We start from the raw sequence: 26589 nt of genomic DNA, 5'->3' as shown, positions 1-26589 counted from the left end.
ATTATACATGACATATGTAGTTACCTCTCAATATCTGTCCCCACATCAGAAGCTCAAATACGAGGGGGCCTGGGTACATTCAACAAATGGGCAATGTTTATGCATTGCTTACATATATTCTCTGATATAGTTTAAATCATTTTAGGATGATTCATAATACTTAAATTTATTTAAAATCCTATTATACCGATCTGTTTCTGAAAGAATAAGAAAGAAAAATACATACATGTTCATTACAGATGCAAGTTTCATTCAAATATTTTGACTCTGTGGTTGGCCAAAATTGGGTACAGAATAGAGGGACAAATGTTTCTGTGAGTGTCTACATGTCATTTATATTTATAGACAAATCTAAATTGGATAAGTGAAGAGAAGTTCATTCGATCTATTTGAGGAAGTGGCAAATGAGGAAGATGTAAAATCCAGATAGACCTAATGGACAAGGAGGATTTAACTTACCAACAGAAATGAGATGGGACCTTGAAGACCAGAGCACATGAGCAAAAGATACCAATACTGCTAAGCTAGATAGTATAGGAAAGCAGAAGACTCCAGTAGATGATGTAGAGACACAGGAAAGGGGTGGTCACTGGCCAGGAGAGAGCCTGCTCACAAAGAGCTGTCCATATAATGCCAACACATTTTAATTTATAGTGGGAGTCCTAAGGATGCTTCAACAGTATAAAGCAGAAGGATAATGTCAACAGAGAGTGCAATATACAAAGACCTGTGAGCAGGCTATGGAAGTCTTCCAGGAGCAGTCTAGTAAAACTCAGGGGGAAGCCAGCCTGACTACCTTTGTCCAGGTTAGGGGAGGAGCAAGCATTGAGAGTATCTCAGCTTAATTTGTTTCATTACTTCAGCATTTACAACTATGATTTTAAGAATGAAGTCTCTCCTACTTTGCTGTATGGAGCTGAATTCCCAAGACTTAAGAGTGAGCTTCCTGGCTCAGTCCCAACCACTATACCTTCTAACATGCAGGGATGTATGGCATAATAATTCTTACTCTCATGCTCAACATGCATGAACTTGTGAGATACTAGGCACATGTTCTGTCACAAGATTTAAATCAACATAAAGACTATTCAGAAATGGACAGTGTCTTGCAACCTTTTCTACCTAAGTAAATTACTGTTGAACATGATTTTTTTTTAAAAAAAAGCATATGGATAGGAGTAGTAAGTAGCTCATCTTGGGTCAGCCTGGGAGTGGAATTATCTCTACACTGTGTGATTTGAGGACAATGTATCCAGAGCAGTGAAGAGACCAGAAGGCACAGTACAGACCTCTTACACTGTCTGTATCTTCCTATGTGAGGAATTCATAGCAACACCTCATCCTTTCAATTTGAATCATTTCCAACCCAACCACAAGACTCCAAGACTCATTCACTTTCCACTGTAGCTCAACCATAGTTCAAACCTAAAAGTACATGAGTTTTGAATGTATGAATGAAATTTCTCTTATATCAGCATGTGCTTTTGCAAAATTCAGAAAGATGACTTACTGGCTTATTAATCCAAAGTATGTCAGCGTTGTCTGACAGAGATTCATCAGGACCAAAGTCAGTAACTGGCTGAGCTTCCACCCTGGAGCTTTGTTTCCTTTTGAGCATGTTGAAGTTAGCTTTGGAAGGCAAGTACAAAACCAAAGTCTGGAAAAAGGAACAGAGAAAACTTTATTAGCCACCTAACCTACCTCCTTTCCTATCAAAAGCATTGAGTCTTCATACATGAGTAGTACACTGGGAGATCATAAATGTACCCAAAGGTACTGTATATAACAAACACACATATCTAGACACAGAAAAAGAATGAGATAAAATTGATATTGATAAAATCCAATTTTTTCCTTCCAATCCAAAAGATTACCTTATTAATTTCAAAAACAGTTTAGAGACAACTTGTGTAAAACAGCTGGAACAAAATTACTTATCTCATAGGGAACACAGATTATTAGAAAATTCTTTGCTCTGTGGAGCTTCTGCCATGGCCCTGCCAACAGGGATTTCTTCTATCATTTTAATATGTCATTCACATGCATGTCCTGTTCCAAGCATAATCCTAAGATGATTTCTCATTTTGTCCTCCTCAGAAAGGATGAATGGCACAGAGAATAGGGAGAGAAGCTCCAGCAGTCGGAGGCCTTTTCTGTTATTTTTAATCAGTAACCATTTAAAGTTTCCTTGCTCTTCTAAAGTCAGTTCTTTATCAACTGCACCTGAAGATGAGATGCTGGATTGTCACCTGTTTCCACAATTCCACATTATCTACAACCTATTATATATGTCACCTCCTTATGGATATTGCTGCTAATTTCTAAAGTTAGCAGCCATTGAAGAAGGGACTACTATATATCAAATGACAAGTAAATGTAGCATGATTAAAGAAGAATTGTCAAGACAGATGCCTGACCACCCTTCATTCCAAAGTAACACTCCCCATTTGAATAACACTATACCTAGCCTTGTTTATCTGTTTCTGGTTTTTCAGACAGGGTCTCACTCTATAGATGTGGCTTGCCTGGAACTCATGTAGATCTGGCCGGCTTTGAAACTGTGGCCTCCTCCTTCACTTCTTTGCAAAATAGTATAACCAGCACATTGGGTTCAACATTTTACAAATGTGGCCACACAGTAAGATGTAAACACATTCTACACTTTAACAAGGAAGAAGGATCAGATGTGATTGAGTCTTAGGTTGACCTCAAAGAATCAATGATCCTGTTGCCTCTGTCTCTCAAGTACTGGAGCCACAGAGTTCACCAAAGAAGTGCCTTGATATTTTGTGCATGCATAAGAAATCTCAGCTTTGAGGCTAGTGACAACTTGATCAATAATATTTAAACAAACTTGAGATTGAAAACAAGTCCATGATTACAAAGCCTCAAGTGTTGAGTGTTGGCCATGGGTGTACTTAGCATCCTTAGGAGGACAACTGAAGGCAGACGACAGAGGGCAGTACTCTGCAGGCAAGAGAAAGTGATGAGAATTTCAAGTAAGGAAAATGTAGCCATTTCGATACCAGGAATATCCACCACTTTCTCTCTTGCCTGGTGCTCCAAAGTGCTCTTGGTGTTTAAAGAAAATTCATCAAGGACAGTGAGTAACATTTAGCTCCTCTTAGACAGAAGAGAAAAACAAAATGTGTTTGCAAGGAGTGTAGATATATGCACTTGTGATTTTTACTGGGAAAGAAAATAAAATACAGTTCAGAACAAAGAAATTTTGAATATGCTTCTCTGTGTTTGATGGTCCACTTCTCCTTGCTCTTTGCTATATGCTCCCCAATCCATCAGAGTAGCTGACTTTCCCTAACCTTCCTATTCCCAGAGAAATTCAAGCTATTTGTCTTTAAAGTGTGCAATGTATTTCCAAGCTGTTGTTACTTTGAACACAGAATTTAAATATGGGTTTTGCAGTAGGTGTCACTAATTAATTTTATTTTACATAATTGGAGTTAGGGACTCTTGACATCCAATGTAAATGTATGCAAAATATTCAAATGATACTTATTCTCTGATTTACTTTGGGTTGGAGAACACATCTGGTGTCCTTAATTTGAGATGTCTCTTAAATGACAGGCTCCTACTTATCTGAAGAATGGTTGCAAAATATTTTTGAAATTCTTTAACAAGACAAAGAAAGATGAGAGTGGTTCCATATGGCATTCAAAGATTAGACAAAGAATTTTAGAGACCTAACCCTTATCGTTTTTCCACAGAGACAGGGGAGATTGATGGACATGTGAATTGCATGTACCTTTTCTTACCAATATTCTACCTGAATAAAAACTGACTTTTGACTGATTTATCTACAGAAATATACATAATTTATTTTCTAAAAATCCAGTTGGCTATATTTGATACATCAAAACAGTTAGACTATAATTGAATGACACCAGCTGTCTGTCACTCTCATTGATGTTCTGTTCAACTGCTGCCAACATGTTACCAAGTCTGACAGTGCCCATAAAATGATCTGTCCAAGCTCCAAAGAATCCACACATACATTAAAACTTATCAAGCAGCTCCAGAATCACTGGAAGTTTCACTATTTCAATAATATTGAGCAGTACATAAAATATTCAAGCAATAAATCATGATCCATGCATATAGGACTCATAGAGACTGAGGCAGCATGCAAAGGGCCTGCACAGGTCTATACCAGATGGGAATTCTAGAGCTAAAAGGAGAAGTGGACATATGCCTCATCCCTTACCCAGAAACTGTTGTTTGTTTTTGCTCTTTTGGGGGATCCATCACTGTAGCTGGAGTTTTCTCCAGTCCTGCCCAGGCCTGCAGCCACTCAGACCCAAGTAAACACACAGAGACTTATATTACTTATAAACTGTATGGCCATGGCAGGCTTCTTGTTATCTAGTTCTTATATCTTTTTTTTTTTTTTTTTTTTTTTTTTTTTTTTTTTTTTCAGTCTCATAACTCCTCCTTTTATTTATAATTTTTTAAACAAAATCCCAAACCTAGTTAGAGGAACCCAAACTTATACAATTTCTATAACCCATTTCTATTAATCTATAAGTTGCCATATGGCTTGTGGCTTACTGGTACTTTTACATCTTGCTTCCTCTGTGTCTGGCTGGCAACTCCTGACCAGCCTTCCTGTTCCCAGAATTCTCTTCTCTCTTTGTCCTTCCTATACACCACCCAGCTCCCAAATAAATCCCACACAGAGGTTTATGCTTAATTATAAATGCTTGGCCTTAGCTTGGCTTGTTTTTAGCCAGCTTTTCTTAACTTCAAATTATCCCTTCTACCCTTTGCCTGTGGGATTTTTCCTTTTCTATTCCTGTACACCTTTCTGTTTCTTACTCTGTGGCTTGCTGTATAGCTGTATGGCTAACCCTGATGTCCTCCTCCTTCCTTTCTCGTTCCTTGATTTTTCTTCCTTCTCCCAGGTTTCTCCCTTTATTAATTCTCTCTGCCTGCCAGCCCCACCTATCCTTTCCCCTGCTTTGCCATTGGCCATTCAACTCTTTATTAGACCATCAGGTGTTTTAGATAGGCAAAGTAACACAGTTTCACAGAGTTAAACAAATGCAACACAAACAAAAGTAACACACTTTAAAATAATATTCCACAACAAGAAGCAATCTCGAATTGATAACCATTTGCAAATAAAAGTTTAATTTCTTCCAAGGGAGGCTCACTGGGGAAACAAAGTACTCTCAAGAGTAGGCTGCATGCCCAGCAGGAGATGGCCAACAGAAAACAAACTCAGTGGTATCTTTGGAGGTTCCTTGTCTCATAATGTTGTTTCAGGGCTTTTCTATTTTTAAAAAAATATTTTATTATTATACCTTAGATGCCTGTTTGTTTTCTAATGAGAGATAGAAAAGGATGGATCTGGATTGTGGGGTGGGGTGGGTGGAGGTGAGGAGGAACTGGGAGGAGTAGAGGGAGGGGAAAACCATAATCAGGGTACATTATATGAAGAAAACAATCTATTTTCAATAAAAGGAAAAATATTCAAGCAATAAAATAAATTCAAGTCATAAATGTACAAATAATCTCAGATTAATTTAGGGCAGTTAGTCAAAGCAATTTTCCTTTGCCCTGGGTGTTGCTTGACACCTTTGTTCATGTTCAGTCAATATAACAGAGCACAGACAACTATTATTCCCCTGATAAAGAAAGAACAGTGTGGATATTTAAGTTTCCTAGGTGAGCTTTCTATTTTGATGGAAATTGCTTCTGTGTATTTTTTCCTTATCAGTATTATGCACTAATAAGCCAATATATCATTTTTGTTTCCAGAAGTGTCCTTGATAAGGCAGTGTACTAGGTTTGAAAAACATGACTTTCAAAAGCTTTTTCACACTTATTAAAAGTTGATATTTAAATAATTCAATATAGGGAGAGGCTGCATAGTTACAGTATGTTCATTGATAAATCTTTTACTCAGAAATAGCTAACAGAAACTCAGAAGGAAAACATATTCTGCTTCCTTGTTCTCATTAAATAGTCAATTAATCCTTGGAAGCAAAAGCCATACATTTTCCTCATTTGATTTCTACCCTCTTGTCAAAATTAAAATGGAATTTATCCATTTTGTTTTTAACTGTGAGGTGTTTGCAACAGTGCTATTCATTTTTCCTTCTAGGAGCTATTGGACATAGGATTTGAATTTTTCTGTCTTCTGCATCATGTTTTATGAGATTGTCTTCCTCTACCTATCCTAGTTGCCATATTTAATGCCTTCAATATCCATTACCCTCAGCTAATGTCTCACTAACACTGAGTCTTGTGCCTATGCTGTTTCTCAGATACAGGGCAACAACATAGTTCAACTTGATATAATTGACTGTGATGGAATATCTCTCTCACTCTTTCTGCTCATGTTCCAAATCCTAGCACCCTAAATACTCCAGGTCCCAACATGTAGCTAGAAGGACCACACAGATTCATGCTACACCTCAACAGTGCCATACTTTTAAAATTTTTATTTATTTTAATTTGATTTGTACATATGTTTTATTTGCACATATTCTGTATCTCACATGCATACTTGGTACCCCCAGAAAACAGAAGATAGTGTTAGATATCCTGAGACTAAAGTTACAGATGGTTGTAACCCAGTTGAACCCAAGTCCTCTGAAAGAGCAGCCAGGGCTCCTAACTGCTGAGCTATCTCTCTAGCCACAGTATTATCTTTCTTATTTCTTTATTCTTTATATGAACAAAGACCCCTTTCATTTAATTACTGTTACTAATTCCCTTTCAAGTCATAGTATCTCAAATCTGAGATTCCTTCTTTTTTTTTTCTTGTTTGTGATGCCAGGGATCACACACACATCCTCTTACAGGTGTGGCAAGGGCTCTACCATTGAGTGTACCATTCAAGTCCTTGGAAAAGCATTTTATTATGTCTATATAAAAAAATAAAAATCACATGATCAAGTCATTATATTAGATGCAAAATAGTTAACAAAAATTAACTTCCTTTCATGATGAAAGCTCTAAAATTAGGTACGAAAGAAATGTACTTTACGTAATGAAGTCCCCATATGACAAACCCACACCTAACATCATGCTGAATGAGTAAAAGCTTAACACTTTCTCTGGAAGGAGACAAGCATGCCCACTCTCCAAACTGACATTAAGCAAAGTATTGGGAGTCCTGGACAGAGAAAGAAAGAAAGTGCCTCCAAATTGGAAAAGAGGAACGTACATGGCCCCTGTTTGCAGTTGATATGATTCTCTATGCAGGAAAAGCTAATGATGCCACAAAACCTCATTAGAACTCATTTATTAAATGAATTATAAAGTTATAGGATACAAAAAAATCAACAAGAAATTCAGTAGCATTGCTGTATGCATATCAGTCAAGAAAATAATTTCTTTTCCAATAGCTACAATAAAATAAAATACCTAAGGACAATTTAGTCAAGAAGATTTATAATCTCTACAGTGAAACACTAAGCATTTGTTCAAGAAATTAAAGAAGACAACAATGAATGAAAAGATTGCCCATGTTCATGGATTCTTCTTTTTATGTTTTGTTTTTATTACTCCTTTTATTTTTTGAGATTATAATATAATTATATCATTTCCTCCTTCCCTTTCCTCCCTCCAAACCCTCTCATATGCCATTCTTTTCTTTCTTTCAAATTCACAGCCTTTTTATTCATTAATTGTTCTTATATGCATATATGTATATGTACATACATACATATTCCTAAATATAACTTTTTCAGTCTGTATAGTGTTACTTGTATGTATGTTTTCAGGGCTGACAATTTGGTATTGAGTAACCAACTGGTATATTTTTCCCTGGGGAAGATGATTTCTCCCACTGTTAGCATTCCCTAGTTGCCTGAACTAAAAATTGTGATATGAACATTTCTACAGCTCATGGAATTTCGGTTTATCTTGTTTCTCTGTTATTCATTCATTCACTATCCACTCTTCATTCATTCACACAGCAAATACTATGCGTCCACTCTGTGTCAGGAACTACAGCCTGTGCTGCATGCACAGCAGAAAACAACACAGACACTTGGGGCTCAGAAATCACCTGCTTCATCTGAACTCATATTTCATGGAGAATCCCACTGTTTCACCTGCATTTTCTTTTGTTCTTGCCCTCACACGCTCCACTCTAACTGGCTAACAGGGCCATTATTTTTCATCCTCCATTCTTTCTTGGCTACTTCAAGTCCTTTATCCAGCTGTGTTCTCTTTGCCTGCTGCAGTCCCCTATTCCTAATTACCTTATTTAACTCAAAAACATTTTCTTAAGTTCTATGTATGATTTGTTAGAACTGAAAGATTTAATATTTAAACAAATAGCAGTTTGGTAAATTCATAGCGCATATTTTATGTAAGAATGCCTAAAGAAGGCAGCAGGCATGATTTCTTTCTCTTCATTAGGGTGGCACTACATCTGTTAATACAATTCATGAACCACACTTTGGTTTACTGATATACACAAATTCTGCAGTCTTCATGAGTACTAGTGAAATTATTTGCCCCTCTTATTCGACACACACCACTTAACTGGGTGCTGTTGTTGAGTTGCTCTGTAGCTCTGCTACAGTTTGATCAGAAAATTTTAGAAAATAAATGTTTAATAACATCCCTCTAATTCCAAATCTACCTTAATGCCTTTGGGAGAACAGTCATCATTGCTTACAAAAGCTGTTCCCTATTCTTGCTGCATAATTGTATTGACAAGAAAACAAATAAAAGCAGAGTTCCAACCATTGGTGAGTGGTATGGATTCAGCATTAGAAAAAAATACTTAGTCTTCTTCTTCCCAGAATACCTGATTGTTCCATGTTCCTGACACAACAGATAGCATAACTGATTTAAAGGTTAGACAAGTGGGAAGGCAGAGCAGCTGATTAATTAATTAATTAACTCTCACTATGTGTGTACTCCTCAGTCTCCCACCCCCCACCTGGTGCTTTTTTCATTCTTTTACAATTTACTGCTAACTCTATCCTCAGAGTCCTGGACAGGAGACACAGGGAAGCAGATGCTCAGGACGCCTCTGTAATCTCAGGTGAGAGGAGACTTGTGAAGCATGCCTGGACATTCACTGTCTAGGCCCTTCCTACTTTCAAATACTTAAACTTCAAGTTAAATTATTAAATACATCAGTTTTTATTTTATTTTCATCAACCAAACAGTACTATGTTGCTCTAGGAAAATTAGGAAAAATGAGTAAATAAAATAAGAGTCAAATATTAAAGTCATTAGGAATTCCAATTCTAGACACTGCATCATTTTTCTAAATGTTGGCTAAGCACATAGTGTGTCAGCCACTGTGCTTTGGGGACAGCACTGATCAGGCATGTTCCTCTTTGGTGCATTGTCTTTACTGAGGTCCTTATTCTCCAATAGGATTGAATTATATCTTTTAGAACTTTATTTTTTACATATATTTTCTATGTATAGAGTCAAGTTAATATGGCTATTTTCATATACTTCTATTACACTTTTCTTCTTTTTATCTTGTGAAAATCTTTCTCTACCAATAAATATGAATGCATACAAAATCCTAACTAAATAAATCCTACCTTCAAACATCTATATTCCTTCAGTGTCTTTCTTGTCTCCCAAGCTCATTCATATCAATCCATACCAAGGCCTTGTAAGGCACACAAGTACAAGCATAACCATGTATTCCTAGATTTGAGTTCTGATGATAAACTTGTAGATGAGAAAGGTGTCACCCCATATTTTGGGAGATAATTGAATTTGATGTCATGAATATTTTGGTTTGGGCATTGCAACTTCAACTCCTGTTTCAAGGCTCTCATTCTTGTCTCCCCACTTTTTTCTCAATATGGCCACAGAACTCCAGACAGAAGCCATTAAGATTTATGTCTCAGTGGCTGGATAGATTGTTCAATAATTAAAAGCATTTGCCGTTCTTGTAGAGGACCCAGTTTTGGTTTCCAGAACCCACATAGTAGTTCACTATTGTCTGTAACACCAGTTTTAGAGAATCGCACACCACCCTCTTTGGCCCCTGCAGGCACTGCACACACATAGTGCACATGTATATGTGCAGGAAAACACTCATACACAAATAAAGATAGCTTTTATAAAAAAGATTTATGTTTGAACAAGATCTACCAACCTTTCTCCCATTTTCACATTTGAATCTACAGTGTACTTTAATACACTATGAAAATACTCAAAGATAAACAGGGACATGAATTCCAGGTACTGGGACCAGGGACAACAATTATTTCTGTAGCATTTGATTTTTCTATTTGCCAACTTCCTTCTCAGAGAGAAGACATCTCCACTTAGAACAAATGCATACAGCATTCTATGTTTTTGTATGTTATGCCATTTTTAAATTAGGGGAAAACATCCCACTACTTTTGTCTTATTGTCTGTTATCTATAAATGGATTTTTCTTTGGGCTGCCAGTTCACAAAAAATTACATTAAGACTTATTATTAATTATGAAAATTAGGCCTATAGGTTAGGCTTTCCCACTAGTTCTTATAACTTAAATTAACCCATTTCTATTCATCTACATGTTGACATGTGATTTGTGGCTTTTACCTCTCCTCCTGCATGTCTGTTCCCTCTGAGTCTGGCTGTGACTCCTCCTTTCTTCTTCCCAGAGCTCTCTGTCCCCAGAAGTCCCAACTATACCTCCTGCCTAGCTATTGACCATTCAGCTCTTTATTAAACCAATCACAGTGACACATCTTCACACAGTGTAAAGGAATATTCCACAATAGTTATCCAGCATCCATTTGCCCTATCTTTTTCTTCATTCTCTCTGCCCACTTGGCCTTCCTTCCACCCTCAAGGCACAACTGAGCCCTACAGCCTCTGATCTCACACCTCCTTCTGCTCTGTCAGGGGTCCTATCACTGTGTCCAAGGGCCAACAATCCTCTCCCTGTCCTATACCAGATCATTTGCATAGTCTGCCATGGTACCAATGACTGAGTCTAGCATGCTTTCTCTGGAGTCCTCTACCTTACCTCCAGATATCACATCTTAGAGCCCTCACAGCCTAGTACATGGGTCATGGCATTTCTCTAAACTCAAACCCAGCAATCCCACTGTTGTCTGTTTAATTACTGCTTAATACTGTGGCTGCTTAATTGCTGATTTTATTTTATTTTATTTTATTTTTAAACATAACTTTTTTTTTTTTTAGATTTATTTATTTTGCAGTGTTCTTGCCTGCAGGCCAGAAGAGGGCGCCAGTTCTCATTACAGATGGTTGGGAGCCACCCTGTGGTTGCTGGGAATTGAACTCAGGACCTCTGGAAGAACAGCCAGTGCTCTTAACTACTGAGCCATCTCTCCAGCCCTATTTTATTTTTTTAATAGTCAAAACCATTTAAAGAAGGGACAAAATTTGACATGAAACCTAATGTTATTCCTCAGCCAATATGTTTAACTATAGATAAACAGCTTCAGAACCACAAATGAACCCACTTATGAGCAGAGAAACCTAAAAACATCACACACACACACACACACACACACACACACACACATGCCATGTGAAACACGAAAGTTTTCAGAATAAAATAATGAGCTCATTTGGTTCATTTCCACCCAGATTTTGTTTACTTCCATGCAAGAAAAGACTCTTTCCAATAAAAAATGTTTGCTGGGGGCTCATTATGTATCATGCACTGTCTTAAGCATGTCGTATATTAGCTCATTCAGTTCTTAAAAGAATTAGTTTACAGACAAAGGAGCCTTAATGATACAATTGACCTAGTTCATGAACCAAGACAATGCAGCTCACAAAACTACTAAATTAAAAACCATGTATTTTGTTCAACAAATAGCAAAATGAGGATTTTTTTTTAACAAACTTGGGGTTGCAAATTCATCACCCATTACTATCTGTGAAATTGTACAGACATCTCTCAGCTCCTAATATTGAATCTGTTTTTTGCTATTTGATTTACTTTATAGTTTTTTTTCACCACTGGTTTATTTTTAATATCTATTACTTAAAAGAAAGGTCAAATTTCTCATCAAATTAATCAAACACCGTTTTTGGTTTCCTAAATCATTACTCACTTATCACATAGTTTTTACTTTAAAGTAAATCCTAGAAATGGTCTAGTTGTATTTCAATCACATTTTCTCTAAATTTAAAAGATGAGGGAAAAGCATTGTTCCCTTCTGATAATTCCACTTCTTAAGGTGGCAGATTTCTTCATTTCCTAGAGTTAGCTTTTTTCTCATAAATTCTTGACTGAATACATTATGAGTATGTGGACTGGAAAAATGATTCTTATGACATGAGGTATAAGGAATGTGTGTCTGTCTGCAAGTGTTTTACTCAGACATTGAAATGAAATTTATTGAGAGAAACCCATTAGTCAGACCCCAAATCCACAACCAAGCACACAGTCACTATATTTCACTTTGCAATGCCCCTGTTTCTCTGTTATTTGATATGAGGTGATCAGATGAATAAATATGACTAAATGATTTTGCTCCTGTTTATTGTTCAAAGTTTAGGGAAAATACAAGGAAACAGAACTTACTAGAGAAATTCTAGAATTCATCTTGAAGGGAAATACAGCTTAATAGAAGATATCTATTAGAAGTTATTAAGTGAACTTGATCCCTTTAAGAAAAGTGAAGACATAAAGTTTTATAAGAAAGAAAGATGTGAAAATGGGAACAATTGAGAAAGAAGAACGAATATAATCAAAATATATTGTACAAAATTCTTAAATAATCAATGAAATATACTAATAATCATAATAATAAGTTACTGACTTGGGGCTGTTCATTCCATAAAAGGGCTATCTTGTATAGAAGTTTCTGCTAATGAAGTGTTGGGCTATCTCCAGAGGTGGCAGGTTCCTCTGGACACTCCAAGAGCGAAAGACTACACATTGAAAAGTCTGAAGGAGCAGCTCTGGGGTCTAGAGATGTCTGTAATACATTTGCCCAAAGTGACCTGGAGGGAAAAAAGTGGATTAATGCTCCCAAGGCTGTTCATATGTTTATACATTTGATGTTTCCTAAGAAAGAGAAATGGTTCGTAAACTCCTGTTTAATATTTTGAAGAGAAACAAGCTTGGGCATTATAGATTCCTTCCTTCCTTCCTTCCTTCCTTCCTTCCTTCCTTCCTTCCTTCCTTCCTTCCTTCCTTCCTTCCTTCCCTCCCTCCATCTCTCCATCCCTCCCTCCATCCCTCCCCTCCTTCCTTCTCTGCTTCCCTCACTCTGACCCTCCCTCCCTTCTGTCCTTTCTTTCTTTCACTTGAAAGTTGAGAACAAACTTCTGTTGAGACCTTGCTCTATGCCAAGTATTACCCTCTACCCCTAGCTCCTGCTGTCTCTCTGGAGTAGTTCTTAGTGTTATCCCCACTGCATAGAATAAAATCCTGAGGCAAATGTGTCCAGATCCCCAAGAGTTGGGATCAAGTAGAATCCAAGTAATATTTTATACTGGAAAGAATGAAGGTTGAGGAAAGAAGAGAATAGGCAAAAGATCTGACATACATATTCCTCATCAGTGTGTGTGTGTGTGTGTGTGTGTGTGTGTGTGTGTGTGTGTGTGTGTGTGTGTGTGTGTGTGTTGTGCACCATGCATATGGAGGTCAGAGGAAAACTTTCTGGAGTCAGTTTTTTCCTTTTGCCATGAGATCCTGGCATGGAATTTATGTCATGAGCTTTGTTTGACAAACACCTTTTCCCCAGAACCATTTTGCTAGTCCAAATTTTACTTTTGAATCTTAAGAACTTTTGAATGTTTTAGAATGGTGCTGTTTAAATGATGTTTACTTACAATTAAATCTGTGCTTTTTAAAATTTAAACATGGGCCTGAAGAGATGGCTCAGTGGTTAAGAGCATTGAATGTTCTTCCCGAGGACCTGGATTCAATTCCCAGCACCCACATCACAGCTCACAACTGTTGTAACACCAGTTCCAATGCACATAAAATAAAAATAAACAAATCATTTATAAAATTAAAACAAATAAAACTTTAAAACATTACATTGGTAAGATTTTTTTTTCATGAATTATGTGCAGAATTTTGCATAGGTCACTTCAGCTCCTAATCATACCTGAATGAGGCAGGTATCTGTTGCTATTACCAAGAAACTAGGACTTGGAGAGGGCACACACAGATAAAGTTAGTGTGCTAAGTTGGCAAGGAGCCAGTTCCTGGTTCTCCCCTGTGAGTCTGCTCCCTACAGCTTGCTTCTGTCAGACCCCTTGGAGGCTTTATGAATGGGACTAGTTTCCTGTTCTAGAGAACAGAGGTCGAAGTCCCTGAGTCCTGCCTCTGGGAGGTTTAAGAGGAGAGATTAAAACAGAGAATGCCTGCCTTTAGGTGTGCAATGCCAGGGTCTTTGGCTCTCTTAGGAAGCTTCCTTCGCCCCTCTGGAGATCATTTGTTCAGAATTTGATTGAGCTGGCCCTACCTTTTCCTCTCACTTGGCCTCTGCTCAGAGGGAAGATAGGTGGGTAAGTGGTTTTCTCTGAACCGCAGCAGCCTAAAGCCCTATGTTCTCAGGCCATTCACAGAGGGCATGAGGGCATCGTGTTAGCAGAACTAAGAAGTGCTGGAAATTTTGATCCCTAGGGGTCACAGCAGAGCCACTGTCCTCTCTACTTCTGTTTCCCTGTAGTTACAAATTTCTTCTAAGTGTAAAAATCCCTTATTTTTTTTTACCTCAAAGCTAAGAACACTGTTGAGACATTGCTATGTGTCACACACAGTCCCTAGTTTCTGCTCTCCGAAGAAATTCTTATCCTCAATGTGTTGATCAAAATGCCGAGGCAAACAAGTTTGTAGTTTAGTTTTGTATGAAAATATTTGCTTCGATTTTTGGTTGTATGATATTTTTTCTCTCCTTATCTCTTTCTTCCCTGTTACTCTCTGTCTCTCTTTATCTCCCTTTCTCCTTTTCTCCCTCGTCCAAATGCAGTTTTTCTCTTGGGGGTACACGTTCTTCTGTGACCTGACCTTCACTAACTCAGATGTAGTTCTGTGAAAACAGACTGCTGCAGTCTTCTCCGGTTCCAACAGGATGCCAGGCCACCCAAGGTGAGTTACCACACAGAAGCAGTCAAACTCATCTAAGCTCCATCTTCAAAGACAGATACTTCCTTTTCTTTGTCTTTTTCCAACATACTGATTCGAAACAGAAAATGAATCCTTGAATTTTTTTTAATGCTGAATCTACTTCCTAAAATCCAAGAAACAGCAGCATACTAGTTTCCTCTGGTTCTTTCTAAAATGATGGTAAAAGCAATGCAATCACTTTACCGAGGATTTGAGGAAGTTTTTGTCATTGTTGTTTAAACTACAAAAGTTATACTTAATTTGACCTTTGAAATTATTGGGATTAGTAAAAGAATTTAGAATTAACTACAGTGTTCCAGTCTCCTTTTGTCTTGTAACCTACATGTCCAAACTAGAACAGTATGGCAGGGGAAGAGGGAACAAGTCGGCATTTGTGTTACACATGTCATTGCAGTTAAAACAAATCAAAGAAGACAACAACAGCAACAACAACAAAGAATCTATTAATTGGACCTGGTGGCATAATCCTAGTTACTAAGGGGTCTGGGCTAGGCAGACCACCAATTCAAGGCATCAGGTCTATAGAGTGAGTTGAAGGCCAACAAGGGCAACTTAGTGAGACCATGTCTCAAAACAAACAGTGAAAACAGGACTGAGAGTAGAGTTCCGTGGAAGAGCACTTGCCTAGTATGTCAGGCCCTGGTTTCATTCTTCACTAATGCAATACATAGATAGGTGTGTGTATAAAGTTATCCTGTGTTATAAGAATAGTTTAATATAAGCTATTTTCTCTGAACAAAGCTTTAGGTAATCAATGTAATTCATCATAGGAACAACATCATGGAACAGATATCTAAAGATTTATTTTGCATATTTATGCAAAAATGATCTTTATGCCCAGCAGTTAGCAGCCCCCGATTCCTTCCTACTCTAGGTCCTGAAATGCAACATCTTACTTTATACTTCTATACATTTGATGATTTTAGATTCCATATTGACCACAACATGAGGAATCAGGAAGTCATGAAGATGAAGTATCCTCTCTCTGCCTTTACTCATACAATCCAGTCAATATTTCAAACTAGTCCTTGCTATCCCCTCTAGGACATACTTTTCTAACTTTTTGAACCATCCTGAATAAAACACAGGTATAGGAAAATTTTAAGAAAAGAATATCAAAATTAAAAATTACCCCAAGCTGATCATGTCATTAGTCTCTTAAGCTCCTCTTATTCTACAAGGAGAGGACTGACTCCTGAGAAATGTCCTTTAACATCCACCCACATACCATAGCAAGCATGTGCCTGGGTGTGGTCTTGTCAGCAATAGGGTATTACTATCAAGTTCTGGTATGAAACCAGAAGCAATGTGATAGATAGCATGTACTATTTTGTAGGTCTTCAGGACATGTCAGACCAATATCTCAAGGGGAGGTCATAGCACATGGAGCAATCAAGTTAGTGCTCATCAGGATGATTTTTCCCTGCTGGCTCCCTTTCATAGTACTAGAAGGTGAGTGCTACCTATGCAGCCTGCTGAGGGGAAAGAAAAAGTCATCAAAAGTCTCACTGAGCTGTGAACCCCGTGAACTACAGTAATGATACCATGGGGGCAATAGAGGCACAAATGTTATGGGAGTGACCAACCACTTTCTGATTGGATTGAAGGCCTGCTCTACATGAGGAACAAATCTGGTCAAGAATCCATGGCTGAGGAGTTCACAGTCCCCAGAGGTGGACCCTACTATTGTTACTCTGAAAAATCAATGCAATGTCAGACTGCTCTCTAAATGTGTGTCTACCATTGTTTAGTGAAGTTCTCAGACCTCATCAGATAAGTTTCTTTGTGGACTGGATGGTGGTTAATGTTGAAACTCACAACTTGTCAAAGTGCAGAAGTAAGTGTCAGTAGAATATCCAGAAACAAAGGGTGTATCTGTATCGTAGACATACCCACAAGGCTCAGAGATCACTGTAGAAGAGAAGGAAAGACTGTAAGAGCTGGAGGCTGAGGAGAGCCAGAGTGAAACTGTCTTCTGGACATGACAGGATCAACCACTGTACCCATAAACTCACAGAGCCCTTGTTGCCTGCACAAGATCAATAGAGTCCACATTCTAGCTTGGGTGGGGAAGAGAGTCACAAGCCTCTTCACCAATCAAGGAGCCATGGACAGCTGATGGCTTGTAGGAAAGAGAGCCAGTTTTCTTTAAGGCTGTGACTCTTGGAAAGCTGACTTTACTTCAGTGGATGACTCCTTACTAAAGAATATCTGGGCAGCACAAATTTGACTGGTTGAGGTTTTTTTGTTTTTTGGTTTTTTTTGGACAGGAAGTTGGGGGTAGAGAAGTATTCATGGATCTGGACATTGTTAGAGGAGTTATAGGAGTGAATATGATCAAAATCCATTGCATGAAATTCTCAAAACACAAAAATAGTTTAAATAAAAGAAATATTTTGAATAGAAAATTGTTAAACAGGTCACTAGATGACATTATTTTTCTCCACTAAATATCAATTTTATATATATATATTGAGCTAAGGAAAATGAAAATGATGATTCATGAAAATTTCTTCCCAAATCAGCAAGTTCTATTATTCTTTAGTCTCTTATTTATAACATACATTTTAATATCTTTACTTCAGTCCACAGAAAGGCTACATTTCCATGTTTCATGCTTAGAAGGTTCCTAACTGTTCAAGTTTTATATTTTCTAGTTTTTAAACTTCAATAAAATTTAATAACTAATGTCTACTGGTTGTAGAACATCAGAGACTTATCTTGTCTAATACAAATTTGTGTCTTAGGTGTTATAGACTTCTATAATTTGTACTTTTAGAAAGTGTTTGTTTCCTAGAGAGAGAAAGAGCATGAATTTGGTGGGTGGGGAGGTGGGAAGGATCTGGGAAGAGTTGTAGAGGGGAAACCATGATCAGCATTTATTATAGGAAATTTTTTCAATAAAAAGGCATTAAGGAACTATTTTATAAAAAAAATGCTTCTTCTACTCAAGGTGTGATATTCAAAATTAATCATATGTGGGTTTCATAATAACAGTTAAGAAGTAAACAAATTAAACAATTTAAGTTATGCTTTGAAAGATAAATAATCAGTTTCTGTAGACATGATAAAATACTAAAAAAAAATTCAGAATCTTACAGTCTTGGAGATAGAGTTTATTTTCCATTTCAATCTCTTTGTTTGGTTATCAAGATCTGTTTGCATTTTGTTTCTGCTGGTAAAACATTCACCTCTATCTCCATTACCATCAACAGATTATCCAATTTCTCCAATAACAGCCTTATTTTCAGACATTTTAATGCTTGCTACCAATGAGTATAGCTTATTATACCTCTGACAGAGGATTAGTTTCTAGAATATATAAAGAACTAAAATAAAGAAAAGAAAAAACCTAAGTAGCAAGAAATCAAACAATCCATCAATAAATACTGATGAAATGAAGAGACAGTTCTCAAACTATGAGATACAAATTATCAGTAAATAGAGAAACATATTCAACATCCTTTGCTATCAAGAAAATGCAAATGAAAACTACAGTGGGATTCCATCTCACCTCGGACAATAGAAATAGTTAGGAAAGCAAACCATAAATGCTAGCAAAGGTGGAAGAGGGAAAAACCATGATACATTGCTGGTGGAAATGAAAAGTGGTCAGGTTATTATGAAACTCAGTATGACAACTCCTCAGCAGAGTAAAACTAGAGTTACCTACAACTCAATCATAGTATTCCTGGGAATATAAAAAAGGACTCTGAATGAACATACCATAGTGACATCTGCACATCATGTTTACTGCAACATGTAACACAATAGCCAAGACTATTGAATCAGTCTAGGTGTCTGTCAAATGTCCAATGGCTAAAGAAAATGTGTTGGGTACACATTGGGTTTTATTCTGCCATAAAGATGAATGAAACACATTTGCTGGACAATTAATGCAACTGGAGATCATCATATAAGTAAAATAAGCTAGATCCATAGATCAATATCACATTTTTCTCATTTGTGAACCCTAGACTGTTTATAGATACATAAACTATATATATGGACATAATATGTTCATATGCATATATATGACATGAAAGTAAAAGACAAAGAGAAGGAAGGATGCCAGTTTGGGGAAAGAAGGAGTAGAAAAGGTATGTGGAGATGAGTATGGTCAGAGAATACAATATACTGGAAACTGTCCTTAAGAAACTTTCTGCCACACACAACAAATATATGCAACAGAAATATTAATATTTCCTAGAGACTAGAAATAGCATAGCTCTTATCTGTTATAGAGCTTTGTATTTTACAATGAACTCATTCATGTTTTCATTTTCAGTTTTTAATCTTCTCTTTCTCTGTATAGTTCTCATTTTTCCATTCTCTTTAATTCTTAACCTGAAGTGTTTATTCCTAATGTCCTTTTAGGCCCCAGAACTCTGAGAAGATACTAAATCTTCAAGCCATGTCTTCTCCCATTCATTGTAACAATTCTTTTAGCCATGCATTCTATAATGATAAGATTATATATATATGGTGTCTGTCTTTACTCAGAATTGTACTGAAGATAACAACTCTGACAGCCTTAAAGTCATTATTCTCTTTATTTAACTGTTTTTCTGATATTTATATACTTCAACCTCAGTGTTTTTAGTAGCCTTTGCATGCATTTTTTTTTCATTTTGAGCCTATAAGAGAACTATCCTGTAATATTTTTCCAACTTATTTATTTAAAGGATGTTATTTTATTGTTTATTGCTAATTTGTGTGAGAGGATATCAACTCAATCTGAATTGTCCATTTGTACACATGTCACTGAAAAAAGCAAACACTTGGCCAGAATGCTGATGAGCTATTTTCCTTCTCATTTTCAAATTCAGTCTTCACCAGGCTATATGTAGATGTTGGCACTGCTTTATTTATCTTTCCTGGCACATGATAGCATATTTTGATATGTGTATTCGGATACTTTTTAATCTAAAAGGGGGAAATGATCTTATTTCACTCTAAAACATGGCTATGTTCCATTTGTGCTGTTTTCTTGGTCATGAAGAACATGTGTGTATGTCTCTGTTGGCCACCTTCCAGAGAGGCCATCCTCTCTACAGACAAAGTCTTCCTTTCATCTCTTTCCTTTGCATAATTGGATATAATTTTCCCTCTTGATCTTCCCATAAATGAATCCTTTGGCCACAGAGTTTGAGCCTTTTGTATTTCTAATCCTCCTTTGCTACCTCCCTGGAGCCCTGCACCTGCTCCCCCTCTGGACTCACTGGTTCAGTCCCTGACAGATGAACATATTCCTTTGGGTCTAGCTCCACTTACCCTGGGACCTGCTGGGGAAACTGCTTTAGAAGAGAAACATTTGTCTCACCAACACCCAGTGCCCAGTGTTAGCTACCACCATGCTAACATTAGGAAATCATTCTGGAATTTCTCTTTCTTAGTATTTGAGCAACCCTCCTAGAGAGCTGAAACTGCAACATCTTTATGGACTCAAACAAAATTATTTTGGTTTATGATGTCCAGGAGTTATGTTCATCTTCTTTCTCAATTTGTGGGTGCAGAGTTTTCACTAAAAATTCCTTTCATCATTTATTTGAAGTCTAAGTAAAAAAAGAAAGCAAAACAAAATTAAACTAAAACCCACCCCACATTTTGCCTAAAAATAATTGCATTTATTTACTTTTTTCAACTTTCAATTTTTATCATTTTTTAATTTTAGTTTTACTACAGAAGTTCAATTTTATTATTAGGTTTTCAGAAGGATTTCTTACAAGTCTTTAAATTAGTCATAAGGTCAAATTATTAATTTTTCTTCTTTCATTAAGACGGAAGGTCACTCACACATGCTTTAAAAGTGGTAGGTCTACTTCTAAAGCATGGAATATAATCTGAATATATTTATATTATATTTATATTTTATGGGGTTGAAATGACGACTCAGTTAAGAGCACTTGCAGTTCTTGCAGTGGATCTGGGTTCAGTTCCCAACACCCACTTGGTGGCTCATTATCTTTTCTAACTCCTGTTTCAGGGTATCTAATATTGTCTGACCTCCACAAACACCGGCATACATGTGGGGCACATGAATTCATGAAGGCAATACACATCACTATAGAGTAAATCTTTTTAAAAGGCAATTAAATTTTACATGTGTATTTAAATAAATATTCATACATCTGTAAAGTGTGCTGCTTCATCTGAGGAACATAATTGTTGAGAGTTTTTCAGAAAAAAAAGCTTAAGATAGAAATTGATTAATGTAGCATGATGACCTATCAATATATTTTTTTACAGTGGTGAAAAAGTAGAAGCCACAAGTATCTAATGACAGATGTAACAGTGTAGCAAGTAAGGTTATGTTTGTGGGAGGATAGTGCAATATAGTGTTACAAAGTTTTAAATTAAGCAAACTGTACAGAAACATTTCAAATGTTTATAATAAATAGTACATAGAAAAAATAGCATAAAGACTGATTAATGTTATGGCCACAGCTATGTAACATTCTGAACTTACCAAGACTACCAAGAACAAGGACATTGTAATCATTTGTATTAGCTTGTTTAAAAGGTAGATGCATATCTCTTTTCCTCATCCTTTAGCTGTCTCTATCCCCCTTGATTATTTAAAATAAGAAACCTACTTAGTTTCACCAGCACATTGCCTAAACATAAGCTGAACAAGGACAACAGCAATAAACATGCTAATGTAGACAAGGGAAAGCACAAGGCCTCAACTCTACACAAAGAACTACAGGCAACTGAGGAATGCTAAGAGCGGGGAAAAAATAGTTTGCCATAGGGAAGAGCACACCAATTGATTATCCAATACCAAGTGGTCAGGTCTGAAGACATACACACAAGTCACATTACACAAACTGAGTAGATTATAGTTAGATATGTATATATGAGTATTCATATGTATATAAACAATTGATGAAAAATGGGCCATGAATTTTAAAGATTGCAAGGAGGAGTATATAGGAGGGATTGGAGGGAGGAAAAGGAAGGGAGAAATTATGTAATTATAATCTCAAAAATTACAAGAGATATTTTAGGAAATAACAAATATTTTAAAAAATTAAAATGTCTGTACAGGGAAAAGTTTTGAAGTCACAAAGCTTCTCAGGAAAGTCCTTGACACAGATAAGACTTATATGACAGGACAGGCTTTCAAATTCTAAAACACTGTTACCATTTGGGGAGGAGAGTAATTTACAATACCTTGACGCTCCAGAGCATTGTTTCCAGACCCAAACTAGAATGGAGTGCCTCTCACTTTGTGATGACCTGCATGAGTATTTTCCTGACAGATTGTTAGGAAGTGAGTCCATCTCTTTTCCTCAAAGAATACCCACATCCTAGTTCAATATCTTCCTTACATTACAATATTAAAGCGGAGATGTGGAGTTTTTCTTACAACTTGAGATCTACATGTGACTAGTTTCCTATGCAAGCATATAAGTCTAAAATTATCTTAGCACCATTGATGAATGATTAAATAAATATGTTCTTCCACAGGTACACCTCCAGACAGACACATACAGTCACACTTAGTGCTGGTAAGAGGGAAAAAAGCAACTGGAACACACTGCCATCCTCAAAAAAAAAAAGAATAAAGAAAAGAAAAGAAAATACTATATAGCCTTCAAGTCACTGAGCTGTGAGAAAATGATGCTATTATGAGCAGATTTTCTTCTTTCAAATCTACATGTTTCCTATTGAATTTCCTTGCAAGTCACACCCAAAGCTGTAACTATATTGTTACAATATAGTTTGTGAAACCATCACAAGTCATGGTTTCATTTTTATAGTACTTCTAACACCATCGTTTTCAATGACAGCATACTACTCAGACAGGTAATCCCTTCTACTTCTAATCCCCAATGGCCCTTCACACATTTTAGCTATTTGGCAAAGCTTGAGTTTTCCTCTTTCCTTTATATAGTTTTATCAAGGGCTGGGTCAAAATTATGTCAGAGGAGACTGAAATGTTCAACATAGAATGGCACAGAATGGACACCAAACAATTCAGAAATAAATTTCTGAATTTGTGGAGATTTGGGAAACCACGATTCTTATTTGGGTTTTTGGACAATCTGGATGTAAAAAGCCACTCCTGCTGTTTAGAAACTGCCACAGTCCCTGCTCCTCTCCCAGGTAACACAAAGTCACAGCAAAAGCTATAAAAAGAGGAACCATCAATTTAAAAACAAAAACAGAAACAGCCACCTGTTATTTTTTTCATCCTATGTGAAAGACTAACAACTACAGAAACAAAAGCTACAAGGGCCTTACTTCTTATTTCCCATGCAGGGAAACTGGGTCCAGAGTGCAATCTTCCTAAGGTTGAGTGGTTGTGTGTGTGTGTGTGTGTGTGTGTGTGTGTGTGTGTGTGTGTGTGTTCACGTATCCTTCACAATATAGTCTTTGAAAATGTGGGCCCAAATCTAAAATATTTATTTTTCTATAAGAAACACAGGGTCCAGGTTCAGAAGCATTATGTTGTCTTAAAGCAACATTTAAGTCAGAGAAACAACTAGCCCACTGGACCCACTTCCTAATTCCAGCCAGGTCCTCCAAGCCGGGCTCTTAAAGATTCAAAGACAAAATGGAGTTGCTTTGGCAAGACAAGACTTTACTGGTTGGTGTGGGCCACCCTAATGACAGTTGCTCAACCAGGCCAGCTAATAAAATAGGGCAATTTAACAAACATCAGTCTGCAGGATCACTGAGTGGGGCAAGGCCAGGAAGGCCTTCCCAAAAGCTAATGGAGCAGAGGTAACCCTGAACCCTCTTCCAGGTTGTGGGTTGACCCTGGTGAAGGCCAGAGGCAGACAAGGACAGCACAATGATGGTCATGATGCGCATCAGCCCCACCCCCAGCCACCTGCTTCTTCCACCTCCCAGCACCTGCTGGATGCCCAGGCTGGGAAGGCCCCATCCAGAGGCCCATGGCTTCCCAAGACCGACCCTGGAGCAGCTTGCCCCGGGGCCGGAGAGTGCACAGTGGCTCCCAGGGTCCCTACCCTGCGCGCCCCAGGCTGAGCTGTGGGCGGCCTCTCCGGTCCCCAGCCCCCGCCCGGGCCAGGCCCCAGCGAAGGGCGAACCGGGCGCCTCCCGGGCCTCCTGAGCAGGATTCTGTGCTCGCTGCGCCGCAGCCTCTGGGGCCAGCGGCAGTGACCAACCTGTAACCGCCGCGTTGAGCAGTCACGGTGCTGGGGCTGGAGCTGTGGCGGCGCCGGCAGCGGGTGGCATCATGCGGATCGCGCCGGTCTGGGCCAGCGGGGACGTGGCCCCTCACCTACGGAGGCTCAGTCAGCTCCGTGCTAGTCCTGCACTAGCATCCGCTGCAAAGGCGAGGGGCTCGAGGAATGCTGCGGGGGTCCTGGCCTTGCGTTTATTCGCTTGCCTTTTGCAGTTGGCTTTGCTGCGCAAGCTACAGAGGATGCTCAAGGCGGCGCCGCAGCTGGTTGCCAGTGCCAGGGTCCGTATTTGCAGGTGGCTTCCCTCTCTCCGCGGACAGCCAGTCTCTCAGCAACAGCTGGGCGATCTTCTCAGGCTGCTGCGGGGGCTCCCGCTTCTAGGCCTGCAAGCCCGGTGTATGCTCTTGTAATCCTACTTTATTCAGTAGAGTCTTAAGGGTACTAACCAGGACCACACCTGAGTATGAAATTCCTAAATAATAAATACACTATTAACGTTTTCAGTCTGTTAAATATTCTGTCATGTAGATTGAGGCTAAAGTCTGTTCATACACGGTTAACCCCATACTCTGCAGCACCAGGGTAGCCTGAGACTGGTGTCTTTTAGGGAACCCAGCAGAATAGGTGTAGGGACACCTTGCATCTCAAGCACCATGTGCATGCCCAGAGGACACCTTCCGTTGCACTCTCGCTCTCCTAAAGGTTTGTTTAAATGTTTTCATCTTGCCAGGCAGTCAGCCATAGCAATCATGCAGGAGTTCCTGGCCTGTGGTTTCCCTATCACACATACAAGCCAGTAGGGATAGGGAAAGAAGATGAAGCTTTCTCTATAAGAAAGGTTAACTGAAGAACAACTGCCTATCAGAAAATATTTTATCCCCATCAACGAAAGTAAAATTATACACACATTTTAAACATGCATTTTCTGACTTTGTTTATTTAAATTACCACCTTTACAAACCAATCTTTACAATCCTATTAGGTTGTTTGTGGACTTTTGGCTTGTTTGTTTTTGTTGTTGTTTGTTGGGTTTTGTTTGTGTTTGTTTAAAGGGAAATGTTCATAATTAGTGTTTCCCAATTTAATAGAAATGTGAGGTTTTTTTCAATAAAATTTCAGAAGACTTCAGAACGGCCAACTATATAAAAAGCTGTATTTTAGGCAAAGGATTGAGACATTTTCATAATAAAATTAAAAATAATTTCAATACTGGTAAATCATAACTAATTTACTTTAAAATTTTTACTGGTTCATTTCATCACCACCCCCCGCTCTGCTTACATTTTATTTTAACCTACATACTACTTTATTGCTAGTGTTAAAATACTTAATGGCATATCACTCTTGGGGTTATTTTTATAAATTAGAATTATCACATAGAAAAAAATATAATCATGAGATATTTTAACACCAAGATTTTTATAAAAGTTGAATGTCGTGTTTCAGCAATATTTCCGCCCATCCCAGCAATACTCTACATCAAAAGACAGGCACTTTTGACCTTCCCCGTCAGTAACTGACCTACCTCGACTGACAAATCTGATTCCTACTCAGGACCACTCCCAGTACTATGGGTGATTCAAAGTCTTAAAGAGTCTATGGAACTGAAGTGAAGTCCATGGGATTTGGGGAAGTGTGGAAAAGCTCAACACATCCATTCTAGAATCTAGAAATTTGCTGTATATAGACAGAGGTCATTAAAAGAGACAAAAGAGAATACTTATATTCAAAATACCATACTAACCCTCTCTACCTGCTCACTATTCCTCCAATTTTCTTTCAGTCAAAATGGGAAAACATGGACAAATGTATCCTCCAGAACTGCTGTCCTGTGAGTTGATATGATTCACAGATCTTTTTTCCCTGTCTTGCAACATATTTTTGACAAATTAACATCAATTTCCAGCATTTGAATACCATGAGATTTTCAGTTTATTATACAATGTCAGACAATCTGGTCAGGACACATCTGTAACCTCACATATTAATAAGTAAGTGGGAACACCCTGTGTCTCCATTTTAGCACAGATTGTCTCTATTTGCCTCTTCTTGCTTTAGTTCCTGGGCCTGGAAAGAAAAGTTTGCATGTGTGAGATATGGGTTGAATCTGTATTGAGCAGTATGAAATGGAAGAGGAGGAAGAGTAGATTCATAGATCTGTGTAGTGCAGCAAGAGCCATGGTAATGTGCAACTAATATTGGAATCTGTGGCTTCCAGGTAGTTGTACTCAGACCATAATCAATGCTTAGGAAACACAAGATAGAAAGAATTTGATGAAAACAGGACACTTGCTTCTTACTAACTCTTGTGTTCCCACTGTTTATATCCACCAAACACTATTATCCTCTTTTTCT

General features: G+C 37.8%; 1 protein-coding gene across 5 annotated transcripts in view; it reads right to left on the bottom strand.

Annotated features, from left to right (window-relative positions):
• The window catches only part of Nalcn (sodium leak channel, non-selective), a 316074-nt gene extending 291538 nt beyond the window's left edge, over positions 1-24536 (bottom strand). For 2 of the 5 annotated variants that reach the window (XM_052732370.1, XM_052732372.1), the window contains exons 1-2: positions 24217-24535; positions 1511-1657 (exon numbers count right to left, since the gene is read on the bottom strand). In XM_052732370.1, coding sequence (XP_052588330.1) covers positions 1511-1618 — 108 coding nt within the window. In that variant the 5' untranslated portion in view covers positions 1619-1657; positions 24217-24535. Of the gene's footprint in view, positions 1-1510; positions 1658-24057; positions 24150-24216 lie in introns of those variants that run through there. The other 3 variants (XM_052732374.1, XM_052732373.1, XM_052732371.1) reach the window with 3 other exon arrangements.
• Positions 24537-26589: the final 2053 nt, after the last annotated feature.

This window comes from Peromyscus californicus, unplaced genomic scaffold, assembly GCF_007827085.1.
Source record: "Peromyscus californicus insignis strain IS unplaced genomic scaffold, ASM782708v3 Scaffold_12__1_contigs__length_115047231, whole genome shotgun sequence".
Taxonomy (NCBI): domain Eukaryota; kingdom Metazoa; phylum Chordata; class Mammalia; order Rodentia; family Cricetidae; genus Peromyscus; species Peromyscus californicus.
This window is presented reverse-complemented; position numbering and strand designations above follow the sequence as displayed.